Source organism: Sorex araneus, chromosome 5 (assembly GCF_027595985.1).
Source record: "Sorex araneus isolate mSorAra2 chromosome 5, mSorAra2.pri, whole genome shotgun sequence".
NCBI lineage: Eukaryota > Metazoa > Chordata > Mammalia > Eulipotyphla > Soricidae > Sorex > Sorex araneus.
The window spans coordinates 56,753,227-56,776,818 of NC_073306.1; the positions used below are offsets into that span (position 1 = coordinate 56,753,227).

At 63.3% G+C, this 23,592-nt stretch overlaps 2 protein-coding genes across 5 annotated transcripts in view; one reads left to right on the plus strand and one right to left on the minus strand.

The window, feature by feature from the left end:
• Positions 1 to 3,268: 3,268 nt before the first annotated feature.
• MFAP2 (microfibril associated protein 2) lies at positions 3,269 to 9,740 on the plus strand. The gene is made up of 9 exons (XM_055139092.1): positions 3,269 to 3,375; positions 6,210 to 6,287; positions 7,295 to 7,381; positions 7,571 to 7,597; positions 7,704 to 7,790; positions 7,887 to 7,931; positions 8,781 to 8,868; positions 9,022 to 9,095; positions 9,332 to 9,740. Exons 2-9 carry the CDS (start codon positions 6,251 to 6,253, stop codon positions 9,433 to 9,435), a joined length of 549 nt encoding a protein of 182 aa, XP_054995067.1. The 5' UTR covers positions 3,269 to 3,375; positions 6,210 to 6,250; the 3' UTR covers positions 9,436 to 9,740.
• An 847-nt stretch (positions 9,741 to 10,587) lies between these two features.
• Positions 10,588 to 23,592, minus strand: part of CROCC (ciliary rootlet coiled-coil, rootletin) — a 43,250-nt gene continuing 30,245 nt past the window's right edge. For 2 of the 4 annotated variants that reach the window (XM_055139090.1, XM_055139087.1), the window contains 13 exons: positions 23,291 to 23,450; positions 22,012 to 22,179; positions 20,252 to 20,624; positions 17,933 to 18,102; positions 17,705 to 17,825; positions 17,318 to 17,481; positions 15,230 to 15,445; positions 14,263 to 14,487; positions 13,662 to 13,811; positions 13,280 to 13,459; positions 13,019 to 13,150; positions 11,699 to 11,896; positions 10,588 to 11,102 (listed from right to left, as the gene is read on the minus strand). In XM_055139090.1, the coding sequence (XP_054995065.1) occupies positions 11,022 to 11,102; positions 11,699 to 11,896; positions 13,019 to 13,150; positions 13,280 to 13,459; positions 13,662 to 13,811; positions 14,263 to 14,487; positions 15,230 to 15,445; positions 17,318 to 17,481; positions 17,705 to 17,825; positions 17,933 to 18,102; positions 20,252 to 20,624; positions 22,012 to 22,179; positions 23,291 to 23,450 (2,338 nt within the window). In that variant the 3' untranslated portion in view covers positions 10,588 to 11,021. The remainder of the gene's footprint in view (positions 11,103 to 11,698; positions 11,897 to 13,018; positions 13,151 to 13,279; positions 13,460 to 13,661; positions 13,812 to 14,262; positions 14,488 to 15,229; positions 15,446 to 17,317; positions 17,482 to 17,704; positions 17,826 to 17,932; positions 18,103 to 20,251; positions 20,625 to 22,011; positions 22,180 to 23,290; positions 23,451 to 23,592) is intronic. The other 2 variants (XM_055139089.1, XM_055139091.1) reach the window with 1 other exon arrangement.

Consider the following 23,592-nt stretch of genomic DNA (forward strand, 5'->3'; position numbering starts at 1 on the left):
ACCTCGGTGCCGACCTGGCAGCCCCTGGCACTCATCTGCTCCCGGCACCACCAAATCTTTCAGACTGCAGAGGCCAACACCCTTACCTGGGCCTGCCTTCTCCATCCCGTGGTAATAATTCCTCTGTATTCAGCAGGTATCCTGCACGCCTTTCAGCTCTGTATGTACATCATCACTTAACTCTGTCCCAATTTACAGAGAAGGAAACTGAGGCTTCTAAGTCACCCCTGTAGTCAGAGGTGGGGCTGATCTTTGGCTGATGTTGCATTTCATGTTGGCCTGCGGTGCTCCCACACATGATGTGGTGGTGCTCCCACACAGCTGTGGGCCGCTCCAAGGCTCACCCCCCTTTACACATGGTGCTTACGTGCATCAGGGCTCACTCCTTATTTGAAGTGCACAAGCTGCATTTCTGGTGCTCCCCAGGACCGCAGTCCTTTTTTGGGGTGCTCACACATACCTGCCTGCGTGCAGCTGGAAGTCCCTTGTGGTGCCAGGGATCCCAGACAGTGGCACTGCCAGGCCAGTGCCCCGTGGAGGCATGTCCCCAGGGATTGGAGCTCAGCATATAGGTGTGCGCAAGGCGGGAACTCCCACCCCAGGGCCGGATCTCCTCCAGTTCCCACCCTCCAGGCTTTCCTCCTAAGGGGCGGGAGCAAGACTTGCAGACTGGACAGCCTGGATGGCACTTCCCTTGCATAAGGCCAGCACAGGTTCAATCCCCGGCATCCCATATGGTCCCCTGGCACAGCCAGGAGTAATTGCTGGGCACCACCACGTGTGGCCCCTCAAAAAAAAAAGCATGGCCAAGTGTCATCCTGGGGCACATCCACCCATTCACTTCTGAAGCATTGGCAGAGCAGCCTGGCACTGTGTTCTGGGAGCAGAAATGGAGCTTTTCCTGTCTTCCTGAGGCTGATGGCTCTGGGGGCACAGCAGGGTTCAAGGGTCACAAACAGGTCTGCAAGACAGCTGTGAGCAGGAGAGCAGAAGATGCGTAGAGGAACAGAGGGCTTGATCTGGTGGAGGTAAACCTCAGGTAGAATTTCTAGGAGGAAGCAATAGCTGAAGCAAAGCCTCTAGTGCAGGTGGCAGGAGGAAGGTGTTAATAAACTGCCAGATCCTCTAGAGGTTAAGGTGCTTGACCAAGAACTCTGGTTCAGTCCCGAGGACTGCATATGGTCCCTGGAGTAATCCTTGAGTGCAGAACCAGGAGTAAGCCCTGAGCACCACCTGGTTGGCCCAAAGGAAAAAAAGGAGAGAAAGAGGAGGAGGAGAGAAAGAAAGAAAGAAAGAAAGAAAGAAAGAAAGAAAGAAAGAAAGAAAGAAAGAAAGAAAGAAAGAAAGAAAGAAAGAAAGAAAGAAAGAAAGGAAGGGAAGGAAGAAAGAAAAGGAAGGAAGGGAGAGGAAAAAAGGGAAGGAAGAAAAGGAAGGGAGAGAAAGAAAGAAAGAAAGAAAGAAAGAAAGAAAGAAAGAAAGAAAGAAAGAAAGAAAGAAAGAAAGAAAGAAAGAAAGAAAGGAAAGAAAGGGAGGGAGGGAGGGAAAGAAAGAGAGAAAGAGAAAGAGAAAAAAGAAAAGAACAAAAGAAGAAAATGCCAGGGGCTTGAGTGATAGCACAGTGGGCAGGGCGTTTGTCTTGCACGTGGCAGACCGGGTTCAATTCTCAGCATCCCGTATGTCCGAGCACAGCACAGGAGTAATTCCTGAGTGCATGAGCCAGGAGTAACCCCTGTGCATCACTGGGTATGACCCAAAAAGCAAAAAAAAAAAAAAAAGAAGAAGAAGAAAGAGGGGCTGGAGTGATAGCACAGCGGGTAGGGCGTTTGCCTTGCACACGGCCGACCCGGGTTCGAATCCCAGCATCCCATATGGTCCCCTGAGCACTGCCAGGGGGTAATTCCTGAGTAAAGAGCCAGGAGTAACCCCTGTGCATCACCAGGTGTGACCCAAAAAGCAAAAAAAAAAAAAAAAAAAAAGAAAGAAAGAAAGGAAAGAAAGAAAGAAAGAAAGAAAGAAAGAAAGAAAGAAAGAAAGAAAGAAAGAAAGAAAGAAAGAAAGAAAGAAAGAAAGAAAGAAAGAAAGGAAAAGAAAGGAAGAAAAAGAAAGAAAGCAAGTGCATATGCCCATGTGCTGCTTGTGCCTACGTGGCCGAGCACATGTGTCGCCCGAGCACATGTGTCGCCTGCATCTCCCCTCTTGAGATGTGTACTTTCATGCTTTCATACTTTTTGTGTCTAAAGCTTGGTCATGTGTAGGGGCTTCCTCCACCTTGGAAAAGCCCGTGTTCTCTCTTGCGCGCATTATTCTTATTATTCTCTCTCCCACTTATCCCTTCCTCCCTCCCTCAGAAACCTCTGAATAAAATCTATTTACTTCGAAAGGAAGGAAGGAAGGAAGGAGGAAGGAAGGAAGGAAGGAAGGAAGGAAGGAAGGAAGGAAGGAAGGAAGGAAGGAAGGAAGGAAGGAAGGAAGGAAGGAAGGAAGGAAGGAAGGAAGGAAGGAAGGAAGGAAGGAAGATGCCAGAGACCACTGTGGCCATGGGAAGCAGGGATGAGATCCAGACAAGGGCAGGAACCTTGGGACCACAGGATGGGGCACCAGCAGCTGAGGGCTGAGAGCAGGTCCAGGAACGGAAGGAAGAGAACCCCCTTCCCCAAAAGGGAGCACCTTCCTAGGCCAGTTCTGGGGCCAATCAGCAGGCCTTGAATCTAGAGTTGGACCCCCCTTGCTGCTTCTGTTCCCTGGGATTCTTAGTGGGGTCAGGCCCTGTTGTCTGTATGTTGCTGTGGAAGAAACGTGAAGAGGCCAGAATGATAGTACAGCAAGTTGAGCGTTCGCCCAGCACGCGGGTTCAATCCCCGGCATCCCATATGGTCCTCTGAGCACCCTGGAGTGATTCCTGAGTGCAGAAGTAACCATTGAGCATCGCTGGGTGTCACCCAGAAAGCCAAAAAAAAAGAAAATAAATGCTAGTCGTGGCCAGGGGTCACTGCTGGGAACCTGCCAAGGAAGGAAACCTGGGCGCAACCAGGCAGGAGGGAGGCCAAGAGATGGGGCCAGGGGAACAGAGCTGAGATCTGTGCCCTAAGCGGGTGGTGCCCACTTTGCCCTCTTCGCCGCTGTGCTGGAGCCAGATGTGTAGCAGAAGCAGCGGCACGGTCCAGGGCGCCGCCTCCCCCGGGGCCGCCCCCTCAACATTCTTGGAGCCCCGAGAGCGCTGCGTGGCGCCCGGGCGGCGTTAGGACCCAGCGGCTCCGGGACTGGGGGGCGGGCGCAGGCCCCGTCGGGGGGCCCGGAGGGGGGCTGGTCGCGGGCACAGGGGCGGCTCCGGCGGCGGACTCGGACCTCGGACCGGGAGGCTGAGTGACCCGACAGGTAGGCGCGGGCCTGGCCGTCCCGGGGCGCAGGGGTGCCGCGCGCCGTGGGGACCCCCGCCCGCCGCCGTCCGGGCGGATGCTGCGGCTCCTCGGGAAGTTCGGGGGCAGCCCCGAGTGGGGGGTCGGCTTTTGTTCTCCCGGGGAGGTTGGAATGTGGCCGTGGGGTGGGCGCGCGGGGACAGAGACGCCGAGAGACCGGGGGAGCGCGCCCCGGGCTCCGGGCTGATTGCTCCCAGCTGTGGGGCCGCATCTGGCCGCCCCCACCGCGACCCCGCAACCCCCGCCGCCGAGTCGGGGCTTCCCGGCTGAGCCCCTGCAGAAGCGCAGCCTTCTAGGGCAAGTCCTGGACCCCCACACACACCCGGAAACTCCTACAAGTGCTCCGAGACCTGATTCCCTGGAGGGGTCCTGGATGCCAACATCTCTTTACAGCCCCACCTCTTATTACCCGGGGTGCCCCTTCCCCCCAAACCTGGGATGCTGGGTTCCAGACCTTCTGGGGAAGGAAAGTGTCCAAGCAGGGGCCAGAGAGGCTTCAGCGGGGCACCCCCGCCCCCCACCCACTTTATGAGTCCCTGAGGGCCTGACTCAGGTCGCTGCTGTCTGAGGGGTGACCATTGACCTGGCTATGGAGGACAAACCAGGGGTAGAGGCATGGGGGCGAGGGGGTCACCCTGAAGCTGCTCCGGTTCCCTCAAGTCCCCTCAACATGAGGAGGCCAAAGTTTGCAGAATAGGGGGCAGCCAGCTGACCCTTTCCTGAGGGCCATACCTCAGTTTCCTCCCTAGCCTCCAGCCTCCAGCGATGGAGGGGGCTTGAGGGGGTGAATGCAGGAGATAGGGGTGCAAGGGTCCCAGGACTAGGGAGGGAGGTGGAACCATGCCAGGCCTCTGTTCTCTCTCTCTCTCTCTCTCTCTCTCTCTCTCTCTCTCTCTGTCTCTCTCTCTGTCTCTGTCTCTGTCTCTCTCTCTCTCTCTCTCTCTCTCTCTCTCTCTCTCTCTCTCTCTCTCTCTCTCTCTCTCTCTCTCTCTCTTTTGCTTTTTGGGTCACACCCGGCGATGCACAGGAGTTACTCCTGGCTCTGCACTCAGGAATCACTCCTGGCGGTGCTCAGGGGACCCTATGGGATGCTGGGAATCGAACCCGGGTCAGCCGCATGCAAGGCAAATGCCCTACCCTCTGTATGATCACTACAGCCCTCCAGGCCTCTGCTCTTTCCAAGATTTCAGGGAGGGGGTGCTGGAGGGGATGTGGGGGTACAGTACAACAAGACAGACTCACTGGGAGCCACGTGCAAGAGCTGCCCTGGCCGCAGGGGGCTGGGAGTGCTCCCAAGGAGTGTCCAGCAGTGACACGGCTGCCCCCCACCGCGCAGAGCCACGCTCCGGCCCGGTCAACCCTGCCAGGCCCACCAAGTAGCCAGAGACAGAGGCTGGATATCCCAGGAGCTCTTGGAGTTCAAGAACCTGCTGAAAGCTATGGACCCAGGCCCTTGGACAGCCCTCGTGAGAAAGGCTGTCAGGACCCCGGGGGTGGGAGACAGTCGAACGGTCCACTGCCTCCTCGGGCTCCTCCCTACCGCTTCCTGCAGCTACAGACGAGCCGTCTGGGGCCCTGGTGCAGACCGCCAGGTTGGGGGAGGCCTGGCGAGAGAGGAATCTTCTGGGGGCTGGGAGCCCTGCCCAGGCCTGGCTGCCCTAGGGGGCCCAGGGCTAATTGGGAGCAGGTGGTGGGCTTGGCCCGTGCTGCTGAGTCTGGGGAACTGGCTGCGCTGGGCGGGGTGGGGGGGCCTGGAGCTGAGCCGGGGATCAGTGCATTTGATGCCCAGGGAGGTGTTGGGTCAGAGGGCAGCGGGCAGGATGAAAGCAAGCTGGTGGGGATTAAAAATAACCCCTGGACTGGAGAGACAGTACGGAGGGGAAGGTGCTTGCCTTGCATGCTGCTCCTGTGAAGCCCCCGGCACCACATACGGTCCCCCGAGTGCAGCCAGGAGTGGCCTCCGAGCACCCCCAGGTGTAGTCCTAACCCCCCAATGCACAATTCAATTAAATAAAGCCCCTGGGATGTCAGAGGAGGGTGAGGGGGCAGAGAGAGAGAGAGAGAGAGAGAGAGAGAGAGAGAGAGAGAGGAGAGAGAGAGAGAGGGAGAGGGAGAGGAAGAGAGGAAGAGGGAGAGGAAGGTAGAGAGAGGAAGAGAGAGGGAGAGAGGAAGAGAGAGGGATAGAAAGAGAGGGAGAGGAAGGTAGAGGAAGAGAGAGAGAGAGAGAGGGAAAGAGGGAAAGAGAGACAGAGAGAGAGGGAGAGAAAGCGAGCTCAGGGGGGCTGAGTGCATGCTTTGTCTGTGGCCTGCCAAAGCCTCCCTGAGCATCCCTGAGCACCACCCCAAAGTGTCCCCGTTGTGCGGCGTAGCAGAGGTCTGTCAGCGGGTTGAGAACAGCCCAGGAGCCAGGTGGGAGCCCCCCCCTCCCCGGTCTCTCAGACAACACAGGAGAAGGGCCCAGAGCTCCTAAGATGAAGGGTCTTCCCCCCCACAGTCACCACTAGCCAGCCTCCCCAATGTTCGTCTGTCTGTCTGTCCCTTTGGGGCCACACCCAGCGGTGCTCAGGGCTTGCTCCTGGCTCTGCACTCTGTAAGCACTCCTGGCGGTGCTCAGGGATGCAGGAGATGAAGCCCAGGGTGGCCACGTGCACGGCAGGTGCCTGACCCGCTGCACCCTCACTGCAGCCGCCTCGTGTCTGTTCTGAGGGCCTCTTTCTCTGCGCTAGGGGGGCAGGGGTGTGCGCAGGGCCAGGGTAGTGGTGGCTGGGCTGCAGCTTGTCCCCTCCATCCCAGCTGTCCTCTGACACCAGCCCAGCCCCCCTCACCGTGTGGCCATGAAAGCTGCAAGCCTCTGCCTGCTCCTCCTGCCCGGTAAGTGGGGGCCCCCTTTCTGGGGGTGGGGTGGTTTTGGGGGGTGGGAGGCAGCACTAAGCTATCTGTCACCCAGTGGCCAGGTCCCACTATTCCCCAGCTCATAGACTGGAGTGCCCCCCCCCCACATCTGAGCATGTCCATGGCTCTCCCCAGCCATCCTCAGCAGCATCCAGAGAGTGGTCCAGGCTCAACCTCCGCCCAAAGGTCTGGGCTTTTCCAGGGGGCGGGGGAGCCATGGCAGGGAGTCTAGAGGCCTGAGCTTCCGTTTCATTTTGTTTCGGCTCTTATTTTGTTTGTTGGGTGAGGACCACACCTGGAGATGTCCAGGGGCTACCAGGTTCTAGGGCCATCGAAGGGTCCAGCCGTCTTGTATGAGCTTCTGCTTTGTTTGGCTTTTGTGTCATACCCAGTGGTGCTCAGGGCTCGCTCCTGGTTCCTGTGCTCAGGAATCACGCCTGGCTGTACTTAGGAGACCACGGGGGTGCCGGGGATCAAACCGGGATTGGCCATGAGGAAGGCAAGCCCCTTCACCGCGCTGTCTCTGGCCCCCATCTTGTAGAATCTTGAATTCCAAGTTACCTAATGGCCAGTGAATGCAATATACGTACACACACACACACACACACACACACACACACACACATACACGCATGCCCACACGCACACACTGCATGCACACACGCATGCCCCTCATTTAGGGAATGAGTCAACTTCTCCTGGACACCAGTTTCACTTGGGACATGGGAGATGGCTCAAAGGCTGAGCACAGGCTTTGCACTCAGGGGGCCTGATTCCATCCCCGGCACTACGTGGTCTCCAGAGCACCCCCGGCACTGAGCTAGGATTAGCCTCCAAGCACCACGTGGTGCGGCCCCCCAAACGAAGCAAAGCCTAGCTGTAGGATCCTGGTCCTGCAGGGTCCTCCCCCTGAGGCCCTCTACCGTCCTTCCTGGCGAGGTCCCCGCTGCCCTTCCTGCACCCCTTACACTCTGCCCTCCCTGCAGGCCTGCTGGCGCAGGGCCAGTACGACCTGGACCCAGTGCCTCCCTTCCCGGACCACATACAGTACAACCAGTATGGAGAACAGATCGGTGAGGCCCTGCCCGCCCCCTGCTCCCCGCCCTGCACCGCCCCACCACAAGGCCCCAGCCGGCAGCTGGCTGGCAGAGGGTGGGAATCTCGGGGGTGTCTGGCTCAGTCTGTGACCTCGCTTGCCCTGGAACTGGGGGCTAGCCTGCCTCCCACCCATTTCACATTCTTCTTCTTGTTGTTGTTTTCAGACATTGCAGACTACTATGATTATCAAGGTACACGGGATGGGGGCAGAGCAGAGGGGGGTGGCCGGGTGGGCCGGGTGGGGCTGTGTGGGGCAGGTGGGGGGACTGGCGGGCAGGACAAGACCCCCATCTCCAGTTTCAGAGGTGACTTCCCGGTCCCCCGAGAGGCAGTTCCAGTCTCAGCAGCAGGTTCAGCAGGAGGTCATTTCAGCCCCCACCCCTGGTAGGCTGCTGTCTGTCCCCATGGGGGGCTCTGGGGGGCTGTGCCTACCCCCGCCCTGAAGGGAGGCCTCAGTGACTTCTGCTGTCCCCACCCCAGAACCAGGTAATGCGGAGACGGAGCCCACGGAGCCTGGGCCTCTGGGTAAGCACTGCCCCGGGGAGTCAGCCTGGCTAGGATGCTGGGGTGGATTGGGGCAGGGGTGGAGCCAGGCAGGGGTGGAGCTGGGCAATGGACCTGTTCCGAGAGAGTGCCAGGCCTCAGGCGCTGCGACCAGGTGGACAGTCTTTCCTCTTTATGCCAAGGGACCAGGCAAGTGGGACTAAGGGTGGGGGTGGGAGGTTGGCAGCTGGGCTCCCTGTGCTGTCTTATCGCTGAGAGGCAGCAGGGCAGCTGTGCCAGCACCCCTTACCCTCTCAGGTGCTCAGGTACCACTGGCGGACCTGCCTGTGAGGCGGGTATGGACGTGTGTGCCGCGTGTGTGCATTTGTGAGCTGATGTTTGAGTAGCGGCTGCCTCTAAGTGCGGCTGTGGCTCCACACACATGAATAACACCTCTACAGTCAGACCGCGGGCCAGGAGGACAGCGCCCAGGGCTCCCAGGTCCAGTCTCCAGAATGCCTGGTCCCTCCCTGCAGCGGCACCGGGTGTGGTCCCCGAGGGCCAGAAGACAGAGATCTGGCTGGCGGTGGCTCCGCGCTGGAGCACTGCCTCCCACATGTGGGGTGCCGGGACGGATCCTGGACCGCACAAACACACACATGCACAGCAGTTGGGGCTGGGGCGGGAGCTCGCAGGGCGAAGCGCAAGCTTTGGCTTCTGTCCCTGCACCACATGATCCCCAGCACCTCTGCCTGCCCCCCAAGCACCCTGCCCCAATGGGTGGGGCCCGGGAACAGGCAGAGTCCAGGGTCCCGCGGCCTGAGGGGCAGCCCCTCCGCAGCCCGGGGCCCGCCACGGGGACCCTGGACTCTGACCCTCTGTGTCCCCCAGACTGCCGTGAGGAACAGTACCCCTGCACTCGGCTCTACTCCATTCACAAGCCCTGCAAGCAATGCGTCAACGAGATCTGCTTCTACAGGTGCGCCGGCGGGGGCGGCCAGCAGGGGGCGCTCCAGCGTGGGGGCGGGGCGGCGCACTCCGCTGCCCGGTCAGGTCCTGTCTGGGCCCTCCAGGTGGGGCAGGGGTGGGGGTGGGCGAGGTAGCTGACGCCTCCTACGCCCCGTGCCCCCAGCCTCCGCCGGGTGTACGTGGTCAACAGGGAGATCTGTGTCCGCACCGTCTGCGCCCACGAGGAGCTGCTCCGAGGTAGGAGTGCGTCCCGCCCCCCACCTCCTGCCCCTCGCTATGTGCCCATCAACACCCCCCCATTTATTAAACTCAGCGTGTTGGGGTCCGGGGTGATGGGGCGAGAGCTCGGAGAGCTATGCTCATGCTTTGGATGCGACCCCCGGTGGGGCCCCAGAACAAAACCCAGAATTAAAGGAAAGCAAAACCCAGCTCCAGCCCCCCTGACCCCAGCTCTGTCCCGTTCCTGCCTGCAGCTGACCTCTGTCGGGACAAGTTCTCCAAGTGCGGCGTCATGGCCCTCAGTGGCCTGTGCCAGTCCGTGTCCGCCTCCTGTGCCAGGAGCTGCGGGGGCTGCTAGGGGGCAGTCGGCACCCCCAAGTCTCGGCCCTCAGGCCCGGCCTGACCTGGTGCTTCTCCCCCGGCCCCTCCTCCCGTGTATTCTGCCCAGAGGCAGTGCTGGGCCTGGGCTTGCCTCGGCCTCCCCCAGCCTGCGGGTGCCCCGGGCTCCCTGGGGCAGCAGGGGCACTGCCCTGCCCCTCAGTCCCTCTGAGGAGGGGCCCCTCCCTGCCCCCCACCCTGAGGTATGCTGTGCCCCTCAACCCAGCTGGTCTGCTTGGATTTTCTACAGTCCCCGGGGCATTGGCCACCTTGATTTTACATAAAATTAAAAACCATTTTTATAAAAGACTCAGACTCAGCCTCTCAGTTGGAGGCCCAGGGGAGGAGGCTGAGCCTGGCTCACAGAGCCCAGACAACAGCCCCCCAACCCGAGGCTTCGCCTGTGCACCACTGGTGTGTGTGTGTGTGTGTGTGTGTGTGTGTGTGTGTGTGTGTGTGTGTGTGTGTGTGTGTGTGGTGTGTATGTCTCAGCCCTGCTGCACAGCCAGGGCGTGCATCTATGTTTTTCCAGAGAGTTCACAGGTCAGGGCTGCTCTTAGGGTCGTGTCCCGCCCACAGAGGGAGGTGAGGTGTGGGGTGGGGTCTAAGTGGGAGTGTAAGTGGGAGGTCAGACACATCCATGCTGAGGGGTGTGTCCCCCAGCCCTGCAGTAGAGCTCTGTTCCACGGGCCTCAGGCGGCCTGTGACCATCCCACCTTAGTGGGGGTGGGGGACACAGCCCAGAGGCAGGAAGTCCCCCAGCTGAGGGCCTGATGCCGGAGGGGGAGCGACCACAGGAGAGAAACTTCCCAACTCCTTGTGGGGGGCAGGCGCCTTCCCAAGCGCCTCCTCAGAGCCACCCGGAAGCAAGGTGCACACTTTACAGACGGGTAAACAGAGGCTCCGAGGGCTGGGGCCCCCCTGCTGTGGTCTCCCTGGCGCCGGGGAGTGGGCAGGAGGGCTGCAGCGCGGACTGTGCCCTGCGGTAAGTGCCAGCTGGGCTCCTGGGAATTCACCCCTCAGTCCAGACCTCTCCGGTGTCCCCCCCATCCACCCCCGCCCCGTGCCCAGCATCTCCATGGGGTGGCTGCGGCACATTCACAGGAAAGGACACAGATGCCAGTGGTTTGTAGAAAAATGGGGTTTTGTTACAAAAATCCAACTGTTCTGAACTATTAACATCGTAAAAAAGGTACAAAAATACAGGAACTCTGGACACGGGTTTCCTGACTAATCCTCTGAACGAAGGCGGTGAGACCCGAGGGCCTCCTCGGCTCGCTCCTCCCCGAGAGCCCCTGCTCCCAGGAGAGGCAAGGGGCCCCAGCCCGACCTCCCTCAGCTGCTCAGGGCACCACGTGCAATCAGGAGGGGCTGCACTGAGGTGGCGGTCACAGATGTGGGAACACCGACCTGGTGGCCGCTCTGGGGCCAGAATCAGTCTCTCAGTTGGGCCCCCCGGCCCCCGCCCACCCTGCAGAGATCCGGGGCTGGGCTCGGGTGGGGTGTGGGGCCACTGCTGCTGAGCTGACTCCCCGCTGCCCTGGGGGATGCCGGCTGAGGAGGGGCTCATTTCTCCGCGGCGCCGGACGAGAAGGGCGCTGAGCTCCTCCGTAGCTCCTGCTGCAGCTGCCCCTTCAGCGTGGACACCTGTGGGGGGGGGGGGAAGGCAGGGCCCCCTGATGCCAGGGGCTGAGGGCTGCTGGGGCCTCACTGAGCAGGCTCCCTCCCCCTCTGCATGCCCCACGTAAGGCGCACACAGGCTGTCGCCCGCTGCTCAGCATGCTTCTGGGGACCACTGCACCCTCTGACCCTGACTGACCACGCCTCTGGGGACCACTGCACCCTCTGACCCTGACTGACCACACCTCTAGGGACCACTGCACCCTCTGACCCTGACTCTGACCAGCCTCTGGGGACCACTGCACCCTCTGACCCTGACTGACCACGCCTCTGGGGACCACTACACCCCACTCGTCCCCCTGACCCGCCTGGCCAGACGGGACAGGATCGGGAGAGACCCAGGAAGGAAGGGGCTGATATCCCAGCTGGCCTGCGAGTGGGAAAACTGGCCACCTTTCTGGGTGGGGAATGGGGGGACCCTAGGACACGACACCCCTCTCCTCAGGGGTCTCGGAGCCGGGGTGATCCCCCCCCCCCCACTGGAGTGGGTGAGGCCTCTGGGTTTGGGACAAAAAGTCAGCAGAGCCGTTGCAGAAGGGCTGAGTGGGGTCAGCAGCCCTCACCTGCTCAGCCCTGGGGGGGCCGCCCGAGCCCGGCCTGGGTACCTGCTCCTCCAGCCCGCGCACCCTCTGCCGGTGGGCGCGCTCCCGAGACTCCAGCGTGCGCTCCGTCTGCACCTGGGCACTGCGCAGACGCTCCACCTCCTGCTGCAGCTCCAGCTGGGCCGGGCTGTGGTTCTGCTCCAGCACCTCCACCTGGGCCTGCAGGAAAGGCCGCTCGTCAGGGGCGTGCGTGCATGTGCGTGAGTGTGTATGTGTGTGTGTCATAAGGACCTAGAGGTTCCCCCCTGCTGGCTGCAAACCCTAGGCCGGGGCCCAAGGCACTCCTTCCTTCCCGTTCAGGCAGGTGACCGGCCCAGGCACACGAAGGTGCATTTAAACAGAGATGGGGCTCGCTCTTCAGATGCTCGTTCTCCCTCGAACACAGCTCTTGCTTATCTCTGTGTTTCTGTGTGTAGCGTACTTCAGCTCTGGAGAAGCCCGAGTTCTCTCTCAGGTGCAGTACTTTCCCCTCTCTCCCCTTACATCTTTCCCCCCCCCCCAGTCTCGGGTCACACCCTGTGTGATGCTCAGAGCTGACTCCTGGCTCTACACTCAGGGATCACTCCTGGAGGTCCTCGGGGGCCTTTGGGGAGCCAGGGATTGAACTGGGTCAGCCACTTGCAATATCCCTGCGGCCCTCCCCTTCCATCTTTCTAACTAAATTTCAGTAAAAACTATCTTGTTGGAGGGCCACAGCGATAGTACAGTGGGTTCGGGGTTTGCTTCACGTGGCCGACCTAGGTTCACTCTCCAGCATGGTCCCCCCGGAGCCCCGCCAGGAGTGATTCCTGACTGCAGAGCCGGGAGTCAATCCTAAGCACAACTTAGTGTGCCTCCCCCGCCCCAGAAAAAAAATACCTCACACACACACACACACACACACACACAAATTTTTGAAAAACAAAACCCACACTGATGGGCCTACGAGCCCGCCTGCATACAGGCACAAAAGCAAGTTTGTGGGCACTCGGCCATGTTCAGACACACGCATGCATGTGTGACAAAGCCCAAAACTCATGCCTGGGAGCTGCCAAGCCCGGGTGTGTGTGTGAGTCACACCCGATGCCCAGGGACACTTCACGCCACGGCAGCCGGGGTGAACGGGCCCGTGCTGGCAGGCTCGGGGCATCTCTTCTCTCCTTGGGGACGGGCCCTGCTCTGCGGCCTGGCTCCCGGCCACCCCCTCAAGCATCTGGTCTCAGGGGCTCCTGGTTGTGGGGGCTGCCTGGCACGGGGGCTGTGGCGGGGCTGGGGTCCGGGCTGAGTGGGCGGGGCCCGGACCTCCAGCAGCTGGATCTGCTTCTGGGCCTCGGCCAGCTCCAGCTCCGCCCCGGAGAGCGTGCGGTCCAGGCGTCCCTTCTCCGCGCTCAGCCGCAGGGTGCCCTCGTGGCTCCGGAGCTTCTCCCGCTCCACCTGGGTGGGCAGAGGGGTCAGGGGTCAGGGCCGGGGAGGGGACGGGGGCGGAGACAGCAGGGCGGGGTCCCCCGAGCCAACGGTGGCGGGAGGGAACACGTGCAGCAAACGCGGGGAGGCACAGCCCACCTTGTCCAGGGTCCTCCTGAGGGCCGCGCGGTCCTTCTCCAGCCGCAGGGCTGACCGCTCCAGTTCCCGCTTCTCGGCCTCCAGCTGCGCCAGCGAGCGCTGCAGGCCGCCCACGCGCTCCTGCAGCTTCTGCGCCGTGTGCAGGGCCGCCGCCTCGCCCTCCTGCCGCTGCCGCAGCGCCTGGGAGGAGCCGCGGGGCCTGGCTGAGCCTCAGTGCCCACCTGCTGCTCGGGCCCTCTCCCCTGCAACCCCCCCCTCCGCTTCCCTCGGGGCCTCAGTCTCCCCCTCTGTAGGAGCCGCGGGCAGGCTGAACCCTGCTTTCTCCGGGGAAGGAGACAGTCTGGGCGCGGGAGGGGCCGGAGAGAGAGGAGAAGCCCCCTACCTCCTGCAGCTGCTGCCGCTGGCCCTCGGCCTCAGCCCGCTGCAGCTCCAGCTCGGCCAGCTCGGCCCGCGTGGCCTGCACCTGCTCACCCAGGTGGCTGCTCTGCTTCCGAGCCTCGGACAGCGCCTGCTTTGCGGCCTCCAGCCGCTCCTGGGGGGCAGGGGCGGGTGGTCCCGGGCTGCAAAGGGCTCCCCCCGCCCCCCCTCCGGCTCTGGACCTCTGGGCGGGGCTCACAAGCCCCCTGGAGAGTGAGCCAGACAGCAGGCCCGGCCCGCGCCTGGCTGCCCTCTGCCCTGGGCAGGGACCACTCGGCTCGGTCCCCCCGAGCTGGCCTGGCGTGCGTGCAGCCCCGCGTTCAATCCCCAGCCTGCCCCGTCCAAGCCCCTCAGCGCTTCTGCCCCCTGGTCTGGCAGCATATCCCCCGGGACCTGCCCAGAGAGGCCGGTCCTGCTGCGCTCACGCCAACCCCGGCCCCCTTTCCCTGGCTGGGGCGCTCACTGACGGGCCTCCTAGAGTGCCTGAGGGACGGTCCTACGGGCTGGCTCTCCACCCGGGCTCCTCCGGCCCGCCCCTCTTGGCCGGCCCCGGGGTCGCCCCGTACCTGGAGCACCTGGCGGTCATGTTCGCAGGCCGCCAGCGTCTTCTGCAGCTGCAGGTTCTTGTCCTGGGTGCTGGTGAGGCTGGCGCTGTTCTGGGCCAGGGCGTCCGTCAGTCCCTTCACCTTGTCCCGCAGGGCCCCCTCGCTCTCCTCCACCTTGGCCAGGGCCCCGCTCAGCCGCCCCACCGCCAGCTGCAGGGTCTCTGCCTTCACCTCGCCGTCTGCCACCTGGCAGGGGGAGGCACAGGGCCGCTGCTCCGCTGGGCACTACTGTGGCTGACCACCTGCCCTGAGTCTCTCGTCACCCCCGCCAGTGCCCGCTGGCCCCGGGCAGCTGGAACCTGGCTCTGACCCACTGCCAGGCAAGGCCCCCTCGGCCACAGCGCCCTCAGCCCCCCGGCCCCTGCACTGTGGAGGGGACCAGGAAAGCAGCTCGGAAGCCGTGAGTGTTCTGGATTTCAGTGTGACCTTACTCCACACCCCAACTAGCGCGGGGCTTCCTGGGAGCCCCGGCAGGAAGGGAAGTGAGTGAAGTCACCTCTCGTCCCACTCGCCTTTTGGTGAGTTTGGTTTGGAGATTCTATCATCAAACAAACACTCTGAAATCCTCACACCAGGCCGCAAAGACAATAGTCCAGGGGTTAAGGCGCTCACCTCCCAGGCCCCCAACCCAGTTCCACCTCCAGCACCCCACATGGTCCCCGGAGCACCAATGGGAGCCACCCGGGAGCACCGTGAGTGCTCCAAATACCCTCTGCATAAGATTTTTTTCTTTTTTGGTTTTGGGGGCCACACCTGGCGATGCTCTGGGGTTGCTCCTGGAGTCACTCAGGAATCACCCCCGGCAGCCCCCCCCCAAACAAACATATCTCCTCTCTGCCTCTTCTTAGCAAGGCGCTTCTTGAGCAGCGGCCCCTGCTCGTCTGAACGGGGGCGATGCCAGTGCTCAGGGGCGGGCGGCGCGGCTCACCTGCCTCTGCAGAGACTCCACGCGCTCCTGCAGGGCCTGCGCCTGGGCCTCGCGGTCGCCCAGGCCCCGCCGGCTGCGCTGCAGTTCCCCCTCCAGCGAGCGCCGCTGCAGCTCCAGCTTGATGCTGCGGCTCTCGCAGGCGTCCAGCACCTCCTTCAGGCGCCGCTTGTCGCTCTCCAGCTTGCCCTCGCTGGCCTTCAGCTTGCTGACCTTCTCCTGGGCCGGAGGGGGAGGACACTCAGTCCCCACTCACTCTCCACCCCGCCGCTCCCTTCTCCCTCAGGGTCAGGAGGAAGTGAGGGTACAGCCCCCCCAACCCCCGGGTGGCCCGGCCCATCATGCACTCTGGGACCCTCCGAGGGATGGGGTCCCCGGAGCACGCACCCCGTGGAGGCGGTCAGGCAGGCCAAGCCGTCCCGGGCAGGCGGCCTCCTCCTGCTTTTTTTTTTTTTTGCTTTTTGGGTCACACCCAGTGATGCTCAGGGGTTACTCCTGGCTCATGCACTCAGGAATTACTCCTGGTGGTGCTCGGGGACCATATGGAATGCTGGGAATCGAACTCAGGTCGACCGTGTGCAAGGCAAACGCCCTACCCACCGTGCTATCTCTCCTTCCTGCCTTATTTCTTTATTTTTGGGTTTTTTTATGGGGGGGGCACTCTTGGCAGTGCTCCGGGCTTATTCCTGGCTCTGAAGTCAGGGATCTCTCCCGGTGGGGCTCCGGAAACCACATGCGGGATCAAACCCGGGCCTGCCACATGCAAGACAGGCACCCTACGCACCGCACCACCCCTCCTGCCCCTCTGCTCAGTGGGGGTGATGGGTGCAGGGGCACCCTTACCCGGGTGCTCACACTGCTGTGGGGAGACGTGTGCCAGTGCCGCTCCCTCTCCCCAGCAGTGGCTGTGGGTGTGCCCTGAGCTGAGTCAGCAGGAGCCCGCGGCCCGCCAGCTTTGGGGGCTGCTCCCCCTGCCGCCCCCGCCTCGAGGGCTAGGAGGGGAGACTTAGCAGGGTTGGGGGAAAGTGCTGGGAGACAGACTGCAGCTCCTTCCATTCCTGGGACCGGGCGGGCCAGGGGAGATTATAACAACGCTCCCCCCACAGCGCCCCCTGCTCAGGGCCCCGCCTGGGCCGTGCCCGCTCCCCACCCTGGCTGCTGCCCAGCTTTGTTCCCGGCCTCCTCCTGCGGCTCCTGCAGCTGGGCCCACAGCCAGAGCTGGAGCCGCAGACACAACAATCCAGCGAGGGCTGGGCCTGGAGCCAGCGGCAGGGGTGGGCCAGGGGCAGTCCTGGAGGGCCAGGGGAGGACAGGGGAGAGGGAGGGGCTCAGGGCTGCGAGGAAGGCTCCAGGCTTCAGCAGCAGTCTGGGCTGTTATCAGCAGGGCCTGCGTCCCCTGCTCCAGATGTGCACGCGTGCGCGCACACACACCCACACACACACACACACACACACACGTCTCCGACCCCCCAGCCCAGGAACACTCCTCGGTGGAGAAAGACCCCCATCACCTTCAGGGTATGATCTCAAACAGACACGCACAGGCCGCCCGTTACAGATGAGGAAGGAGAGGCAGCAGGCTGAGAGCAAGGGCCAGGACTTGAACCCAGGGCCCTCCCTCAGGCTCAGTGCGGGGCCGCAGGCTCTGCACATGGAGGCCTGGGTCTGAGCCCCTGCATAACCTGGTCCCCCGAGTCCCACGCCAAAGAGTGACCCCCCAGCACCTGGCAGAGAGCACCCACTGGCTGCTCCCCCCAAACAGATGACAGCCTCCTTTGTCTGCAGCGGGGCGAGCGCCCTGCCAAGGGGGGCCTGGCGCTGGCGCAGGCCCGGCCAGCCAGGCCCGCTTCCTGTCGGCCTCTCCCGCACGGTCTGTGAATGAGGCTATAAATACCCGGCCGGCCCTGGGCAGGGAGCACTTCCCCCGCCCTGCTCTCAGCCTCGAGGCCCGAGTGTGGGCCGGGGTGGGGTGGGGGGGACGGACCACCACCCACAGCGCACCCGAGACCCCCCCCACCCACCCCTCAGCCAGAAGCAGCGAAGCCCCGGGGACCGAGCCTTCCCGCCCGAGACCCCGGCACTGGTGCCCACCTGCTGGGCGCGGAGCTCGCTCTCGGCAGCCTGCAGGCTCCTCTCCAGCGCCGCCACCTGGTCCAGCGCGGCCCGGCGCTCACGCTCGCTGCGCCTCGCACTCTCCTCCTGCTGGGCCAGCTGCGCCTGGGCACTGCTCAGCCGCCCGTCCGCACAGCGCCGTGCTGCGGCCGGGCAGCCCCGTCAGCCCCGCACCAGGCCCGGAACCCCCAGCCCACCACCCCCCGCCGCCTGCCACCCCCCCTCCGCCACTGCCCCGCTAGCCCTGGAGGGGTGGACACCGGGGCAGGACCCCCCGGGGCGGGGGGGGGTAGCGCCGAGTCAGGACACGGCGGGGAGGGTGGGGGCGATGTCCCGGACCCCCGTGCGGGCGAGGCCCAGGCCTACCTTCCTCACTCTCGGCCACAGCCTTCTGCAGCTGCCTCGCCCGGGACGTGGCGCTGTCCCTCTCGGCCTCCGTCTCGGCCAGCTGGCGGCTCAGGGCGCCCGCCTGGGCCCGGAGCTCGTCCTGCAGCCCCACGGGTGGGGGCGGGGAACCGCACTCAGACAGCCTGCAGCACCGAGGGAGGCCCTCGGCCACCCTGTCCCGGGCTGGCCCCTCACGCCCAGCCTCACCCGCTCCCTCTGGGCGGTCCGCAGCTCCTGCACGAATTCCCGGAGGGCTCCCCGCACCGCCTCTGGGTCCAGGTCTGAAGACCCCGGGGAGAGGACGGGTCCCGGGGACGGTGGCTGGGAGCCCGGACTGCGTTCCAGGGGGCTGGGGCTGCCAAGCCCGTCTCCACTTCCTGCGGGAGGAAGGGGACTTAGCCAGGCGGCAGCCAGGGGCCGAGATGGTGCCTGAGGCCCCCAGGGCCTCACTCTGCATCCCTAGCTGACCCCAGCACACGCTGGGTCTTAAAGACTCCCCACTGGCCACCACAGCGGGACGCCCAGCCCTGGCATGTCCCAGAGACCCTGCGCTCTCCTCTGCCCGGCACCACCGTTCACCTCTTCCCAACTGGCAACGTAACATCACACTCATTCTAGACCATTCTAGAACATTCCTTCTCTCCGCAGTAGGGGCTTCGCTGTCCCCTTTCTCCCTATGGCTCTGTTGGCCTGACCCTTCCGCTGGGCCAACATAAAGGCCATGTCCCGGAGACTCGGACCTCAGTCTGCACCCCCACCCTGGTTTGATCCCCATCATTACACATGGTCCCCCGAGCCCAGCCAGGAGTGAGCCCTGACCACCACCAGGTGTGGCCCCAAAACCAAACAGCAAAACTCCCAGAGGGCCGATTCCCCTCCTTCACAAGCACGGCGGGCTGGAAGCCGAGACCCGGGGCTGCGGAGAGAGCACAGCAGGTAGGGCGCCTGCCTTGCACACAGCCCACCCCGGTTTGATCCCCGGCATGCCATCTGGTCCCCTGAGCCCTACCAGGAGTGGTCCCTGAGTGCAGAGCCAGCAGTGAGCCCTGGGCACTGCCGGGTGTGGCCCCAAAACAAAAACAAGCTGGGAAATTCCAGGACTGGCTGGGGTTTGAACCAGATTCCCCACAGAAAACCTTGAACTCTGCAGGGGGGAGATGTTGGGCAACACAACATGGGCAGAGCGGACAGGCACAGGCGACACCTGGAGGTCAACACCGGCACTACAGGCCAGGGGCGAGCCATCTGTTTGCAGCCTCGGGACCAGCTGAGCACCTGAAGGTCTCTAGAGAGGCACCTCTCCGGGCCCCCCCCCCACTGTCCCTGGACCTTCCTGAGTATCCCTGGATCTCTCCCACTGTCCCTGGACCTCTCCCCACTCTCCCCACTGTCCCTGGACCTCTCCCACTTCTGCACACCTCAGCTGCACCGCTACCTGAGCAGGCCATGACCCCCACTCGGGCTGTTCCTCTCCCAGCTGCCCCCTCACCGTGCAGGCACCTCCCACCGCTCCCCCAGACTCCCGCCCCGGGCCTCACAACCACCTCCTCAGGGAATTTAAAACACTTTTCTACTTGGGCTGAAGAAAAACAGCACAGAGGCTAAGGTGCTTGGCTTGCAGGCTCACATCCTGGTTCTGTGCCTGGCACCCACCGGGTCCCTAGTGCCCCACCAGGAGTGACTCCAGAGCACAAGGCCAGGAGTGATCCCTGGCACAAAGCCAGGAGTCAGCCCTGAGTGAGGCCCAAAAGCCAAAACCCCAAAATCATTTTAGCAAATGTTTTTCTTATGATAAAAATCTCCAGAACATCAAAATATGCCTTTCTGGGGGGCCGGAGTGATAGCACAGCAGGTGGGATGCTTCCCTTGCATGTGCTGACCCCAGTTTGATCCCTGGCACCCCATAGGGTACCTCGGGCATCACCAGGAGTGAGCCCTGAGCTCAGAGCCAGGAGTGAGCCCTGAGCACCGCAGGGTGTGGACCAACAACCAAAACAGAGAAGTGGCCATGGGAGAGGAGAGGTCATCAAAAAGGCAGAGCCCTGGTCCGGTCAGACCCCTTAGACCCTAAGGCTCCCCAAGCACTGCTGGGGGCAAACCCCGAGCAAAGAGTTGCCCCTTAGTACCTCCGGGTGAGGCCCCAAACCCCAAACCCAGACACTCCCCCTGTCCACCACCACCTCCGAAAAAGCATGACCAAGGGAGCAGGTAAAGCAGGGGGAGGGGCCCGGGCAGGGGGTGGCGAGGGGAGGTGAGCTGAGGTGACGGAAGGAAAAGCAAGGAGGGGAGGCTTCGGACAGCTCATTCCAGAAGGGTCCAGTGCTGGAGCCATAGCACAGCGGGGAGAGCTAACGCGGGTTCGATTCCCGGCATCCCGGATGGTCCCCCGAGCACTGCCAGGAGTGATTCCTGAGGGCAGAGCCAGGAGGAACCCCTGAGCATCGCCAGGTGTGACCCAAAAAGAAAAATAAAAAGAAGAAAAGTCTACAGAAGGGCCCAGAACCGACAGGGGCGGGGCCCGCTCACCTCCCGCCGGCAAGCCCCTGGCAGGGGACCCAGGCCCGGGCAGCGGGGCAGGGCTGGGCACCCGGCCGAGGCCCAGGCCCCGGCGCAGGGCCGAGCGCAGGCTGCCCAGCTGGGCCTCGGCCGTGCGCCGCTGCAGCTCCACCCGGGCCAGCTCCGCCTCCAGGCCCTGTGCCCGGCCCTCCGCCGCGCTCAGCCGCAAGCCCAGCTCGGCCACCTCGGCCCGCGTGGTCTCCAGCTTCAGCTCCAGGCGGCGGGCGTGGTCCAGCTGCTGCTTCTCGGCACTGCGCACCTCCTCCAGGGAGCCCAGCAGGCCTCGCTCCCGGGCCCGGAACTCGCTCTCTTGCTCCTGCAGCTTGCGCTGAGCCCCCTGGAGCTGAGGGGGCGGGGAGAGAGGGGAAGGGGGTCAGCAGGGCCACAAGAGCCCACCCCGAAGGCCCATCCACCGGGAAGTGAGACCCAGACACCTGTTCCTGCAGCTAATGGTCAGCGCCCAAGCAAGGGTCCACTCATGGGGTGTGGACGGAGGCCACTGGCCTTTACCTCTCCTCCATGCACAACCTGGGGCTGTCTCGGTGACAGACCAACAGCCAACACAGCCAGGACTCACTGCGCCAGGCCCAGGCAAGCACTTCCCCAGAGCACCCACCTCACCACTATGGTTCACCCGGCAATGCTCAGGGGGTCACTCCTGGCTCTGCACTCAGGAATTACTCCTAGCGGTGCTCGGCGCACCATATGGGATGCTGGAGATCGAACCCGGGTCGGCCACATGCAAGGCAAGTGCCCTCCCCGCTGTGCTATCACTCCGGCCCCTAGTTTTCATTTTCATAAGTGGGGGAGACTGGAGCGATAGCATAGTGGGTAGGGCGTTTGCCTTGCACGTGGACAACCCGGGTTCGATTCCCAGCATCCCATATGGTCCCCTGAGCACCGCTGGGGGTAATTCCTGCGTGCAGAACCAGGAGTGACCCCTGTGCATTGCTGGGTGTGACCCAAAAAGCAAATAAAAATTTAAAAATAAAAAAATAAGTGGGGGAACTGAGGCACGGAGCAGGTAAGTGGCCGACTGACTCCAGGTCACGGAGTGAGGAACCAAGTGGTGGCTGTTCTCAGGGCCTCGAGGTCACACTGCCGCCTGGGCACAGTGACACGCTGAGGACCTGTGCTAACAATCACTTAATTTGTTTGTTGGCTTGTGGGCCCCACCTGGCGGTGCTTAGGGCTTACTCCTGCCTCTGCACTCCTGGTGGTGCCCAGGAGACCTTACGGGGTGCCCAGGATCAAACCCGGAACGCCCCGGGCAAGGCCGGTGCCCCACCCTCTGTGCTGCTGCTCCGAACCCCCACACCCCTCTCATTTAGAGAACGAATCTGCTTCTCACCAACATCTCCACTAGCCAGCAGTGAGCATCATCTAGAGATGACCCAGCCAGGGCCTGTGCCGGGCTGACCCCTGGGACTTCCCCAAAGCAGCTCAGTCAGGGTCACACAGGAGAGTCACCACAGCGAAAGGCCCAAGAAAGCGCAAGCTTTGGAGTCAGACCTGCATGGCTGTGTGACCCTGGGTAGCTGCCTTGACCTCTCTGAATCTCCGTGGCTGGCTCTCTCTGTAGACGGGGGCTGACTGTGCCAACCTCACGGGGCTGCTGCAAGGACTGAACTCCCCCTCCCACCCCCTCCTACTCCCAGCCCTGCGACAGTCTTCGCGCCGGGGGCAGGTGCTAGGGCGTGTGGTCCCTGCGGGGCTGCCTCCCTGCTCACCTCCTGCCGCATGGCCTCCACACTGGCCTCGCCCTTCAGTAGCCGCTGCCGCAGGCCCAGGGCCTCCCGCCGGCCCTCCTTCTCGGCCCGCTCGCCCAGCGCCAGGCGGCCCTGCAGGTCCGCCAGCTCTCGGGCCTGCCGGGCGTTCTCGCTGTCCAGCACCTTCATCTACGAGACAGGGCGGGTGCGGGAGCCTGAGCGCTGTGGGCACTCAGCCAGGACGGCCTGGCTGGAGGCCTCGGAGCCGACATGGCACCATCCCTGAGGCCCCATTCGGTTCCCCGAGCACTGCCAGGAGGGAGTCATTAGCATTGCCGGGTGTGGCCCCCAAACAGCCCGTAGAGTCCAGGCTGCCCTGTCCTGCCCAGTTCAGGGGACACGGAGAGCCACCCCCACCCAGGGCCTGCACCTGATAGCCCCAGGATAGGCCGGGCTGGCAGCTGGGCCCCTGCGGCCTCAGTTTACCCCCTCATCAGAACCCCCAGTGGTGGGGCGGGGGAGGAAGGGCTGAATTCCTCTCACACTAGGAGCCCAGCTCTCCTCACCCTCCCCTCCACGCAACCTCTGACATTTGTTTTGTTTTTTTTTGGGGGGAAGGCCACACCTGAGAGTGCTCAGGGATGACTCCTGGCTCTGCACTCAGGGCTCACTCCTGGCGGGATTCAGGGGACCGTAACATTGAACTCGGGTCTGCCGAAAGCACGGCAAGCGCCCTCCCACTGTCCTATGGCTGCGGGCCCCACGATGCCTGGCTCTGAGTCTCCTCGTAGCGCAGACAGCACACTCAGGGCCTCGGGCACGCAAGGCAAGTGCTCTTGTGCACAGCCACGTTCCCAGCCTGAAGATGCCTTACTTCTTTTTGGCTTTTTTTTGGCGATGCTCAGGGGTCACTCCTGGTGGGCTTGGAGGCACAGAGGTGGTGTCAGGGATTGAACCCAGGTCAGCCGCATGCAAGGCAGACACCCTCCCTGCTGTACTGAACAATCGCTCCGGCCCTGTTCCCAGATCTTTGAGGGCGGGCGAAGAAGTCCAGACCCTCTCCGTGCAGAGAGTGAATGCGGGCCGGGTCACCACCCCGCACGCACGCACTCACTCCCGCACAGTGGCAGGGGCTCAGGGCCGCCCTGGGGCTGAGGGAGGACGGAAGGCAGGAAGAAGTCCTGTTCTAGTCCAAGCTCCTGCTTTCACAGATGGGGGGGCGGTCCCAGTTCCAGAGGGGGCGTGGCCGGTCCGGCGCACGGGGCGGGGCAGGGGCGGGGCAGCGTGTGGGCGGGGCTACCTGGCGCCGCAGCTCCTGCAGCTCCCTGCGGGCCTCCAGCCGGGACCGCTCCACTTCCTGCAGTGCCACGCGCAGCTCCCCGGCTTCCTTGCCCGCGGCTGCCCGCGCCTCCTCCAGCAGCGCCAGCTTCTGCTCCTTGTCCTCCTTGGCCAGCTTCAGGCTGGGGTGGGTCGGAGAGGACAGAGGCAGCCTCAGCTGTGGGGGACAGTCCGTCCCCACAACGGGTCTCGGGGGCTCCGGTCCGCTGGCGCCCTCTGAGCCGAGTCAGGCAGGGGGCCAGTGATGGCATGGGGGCGGAGGGG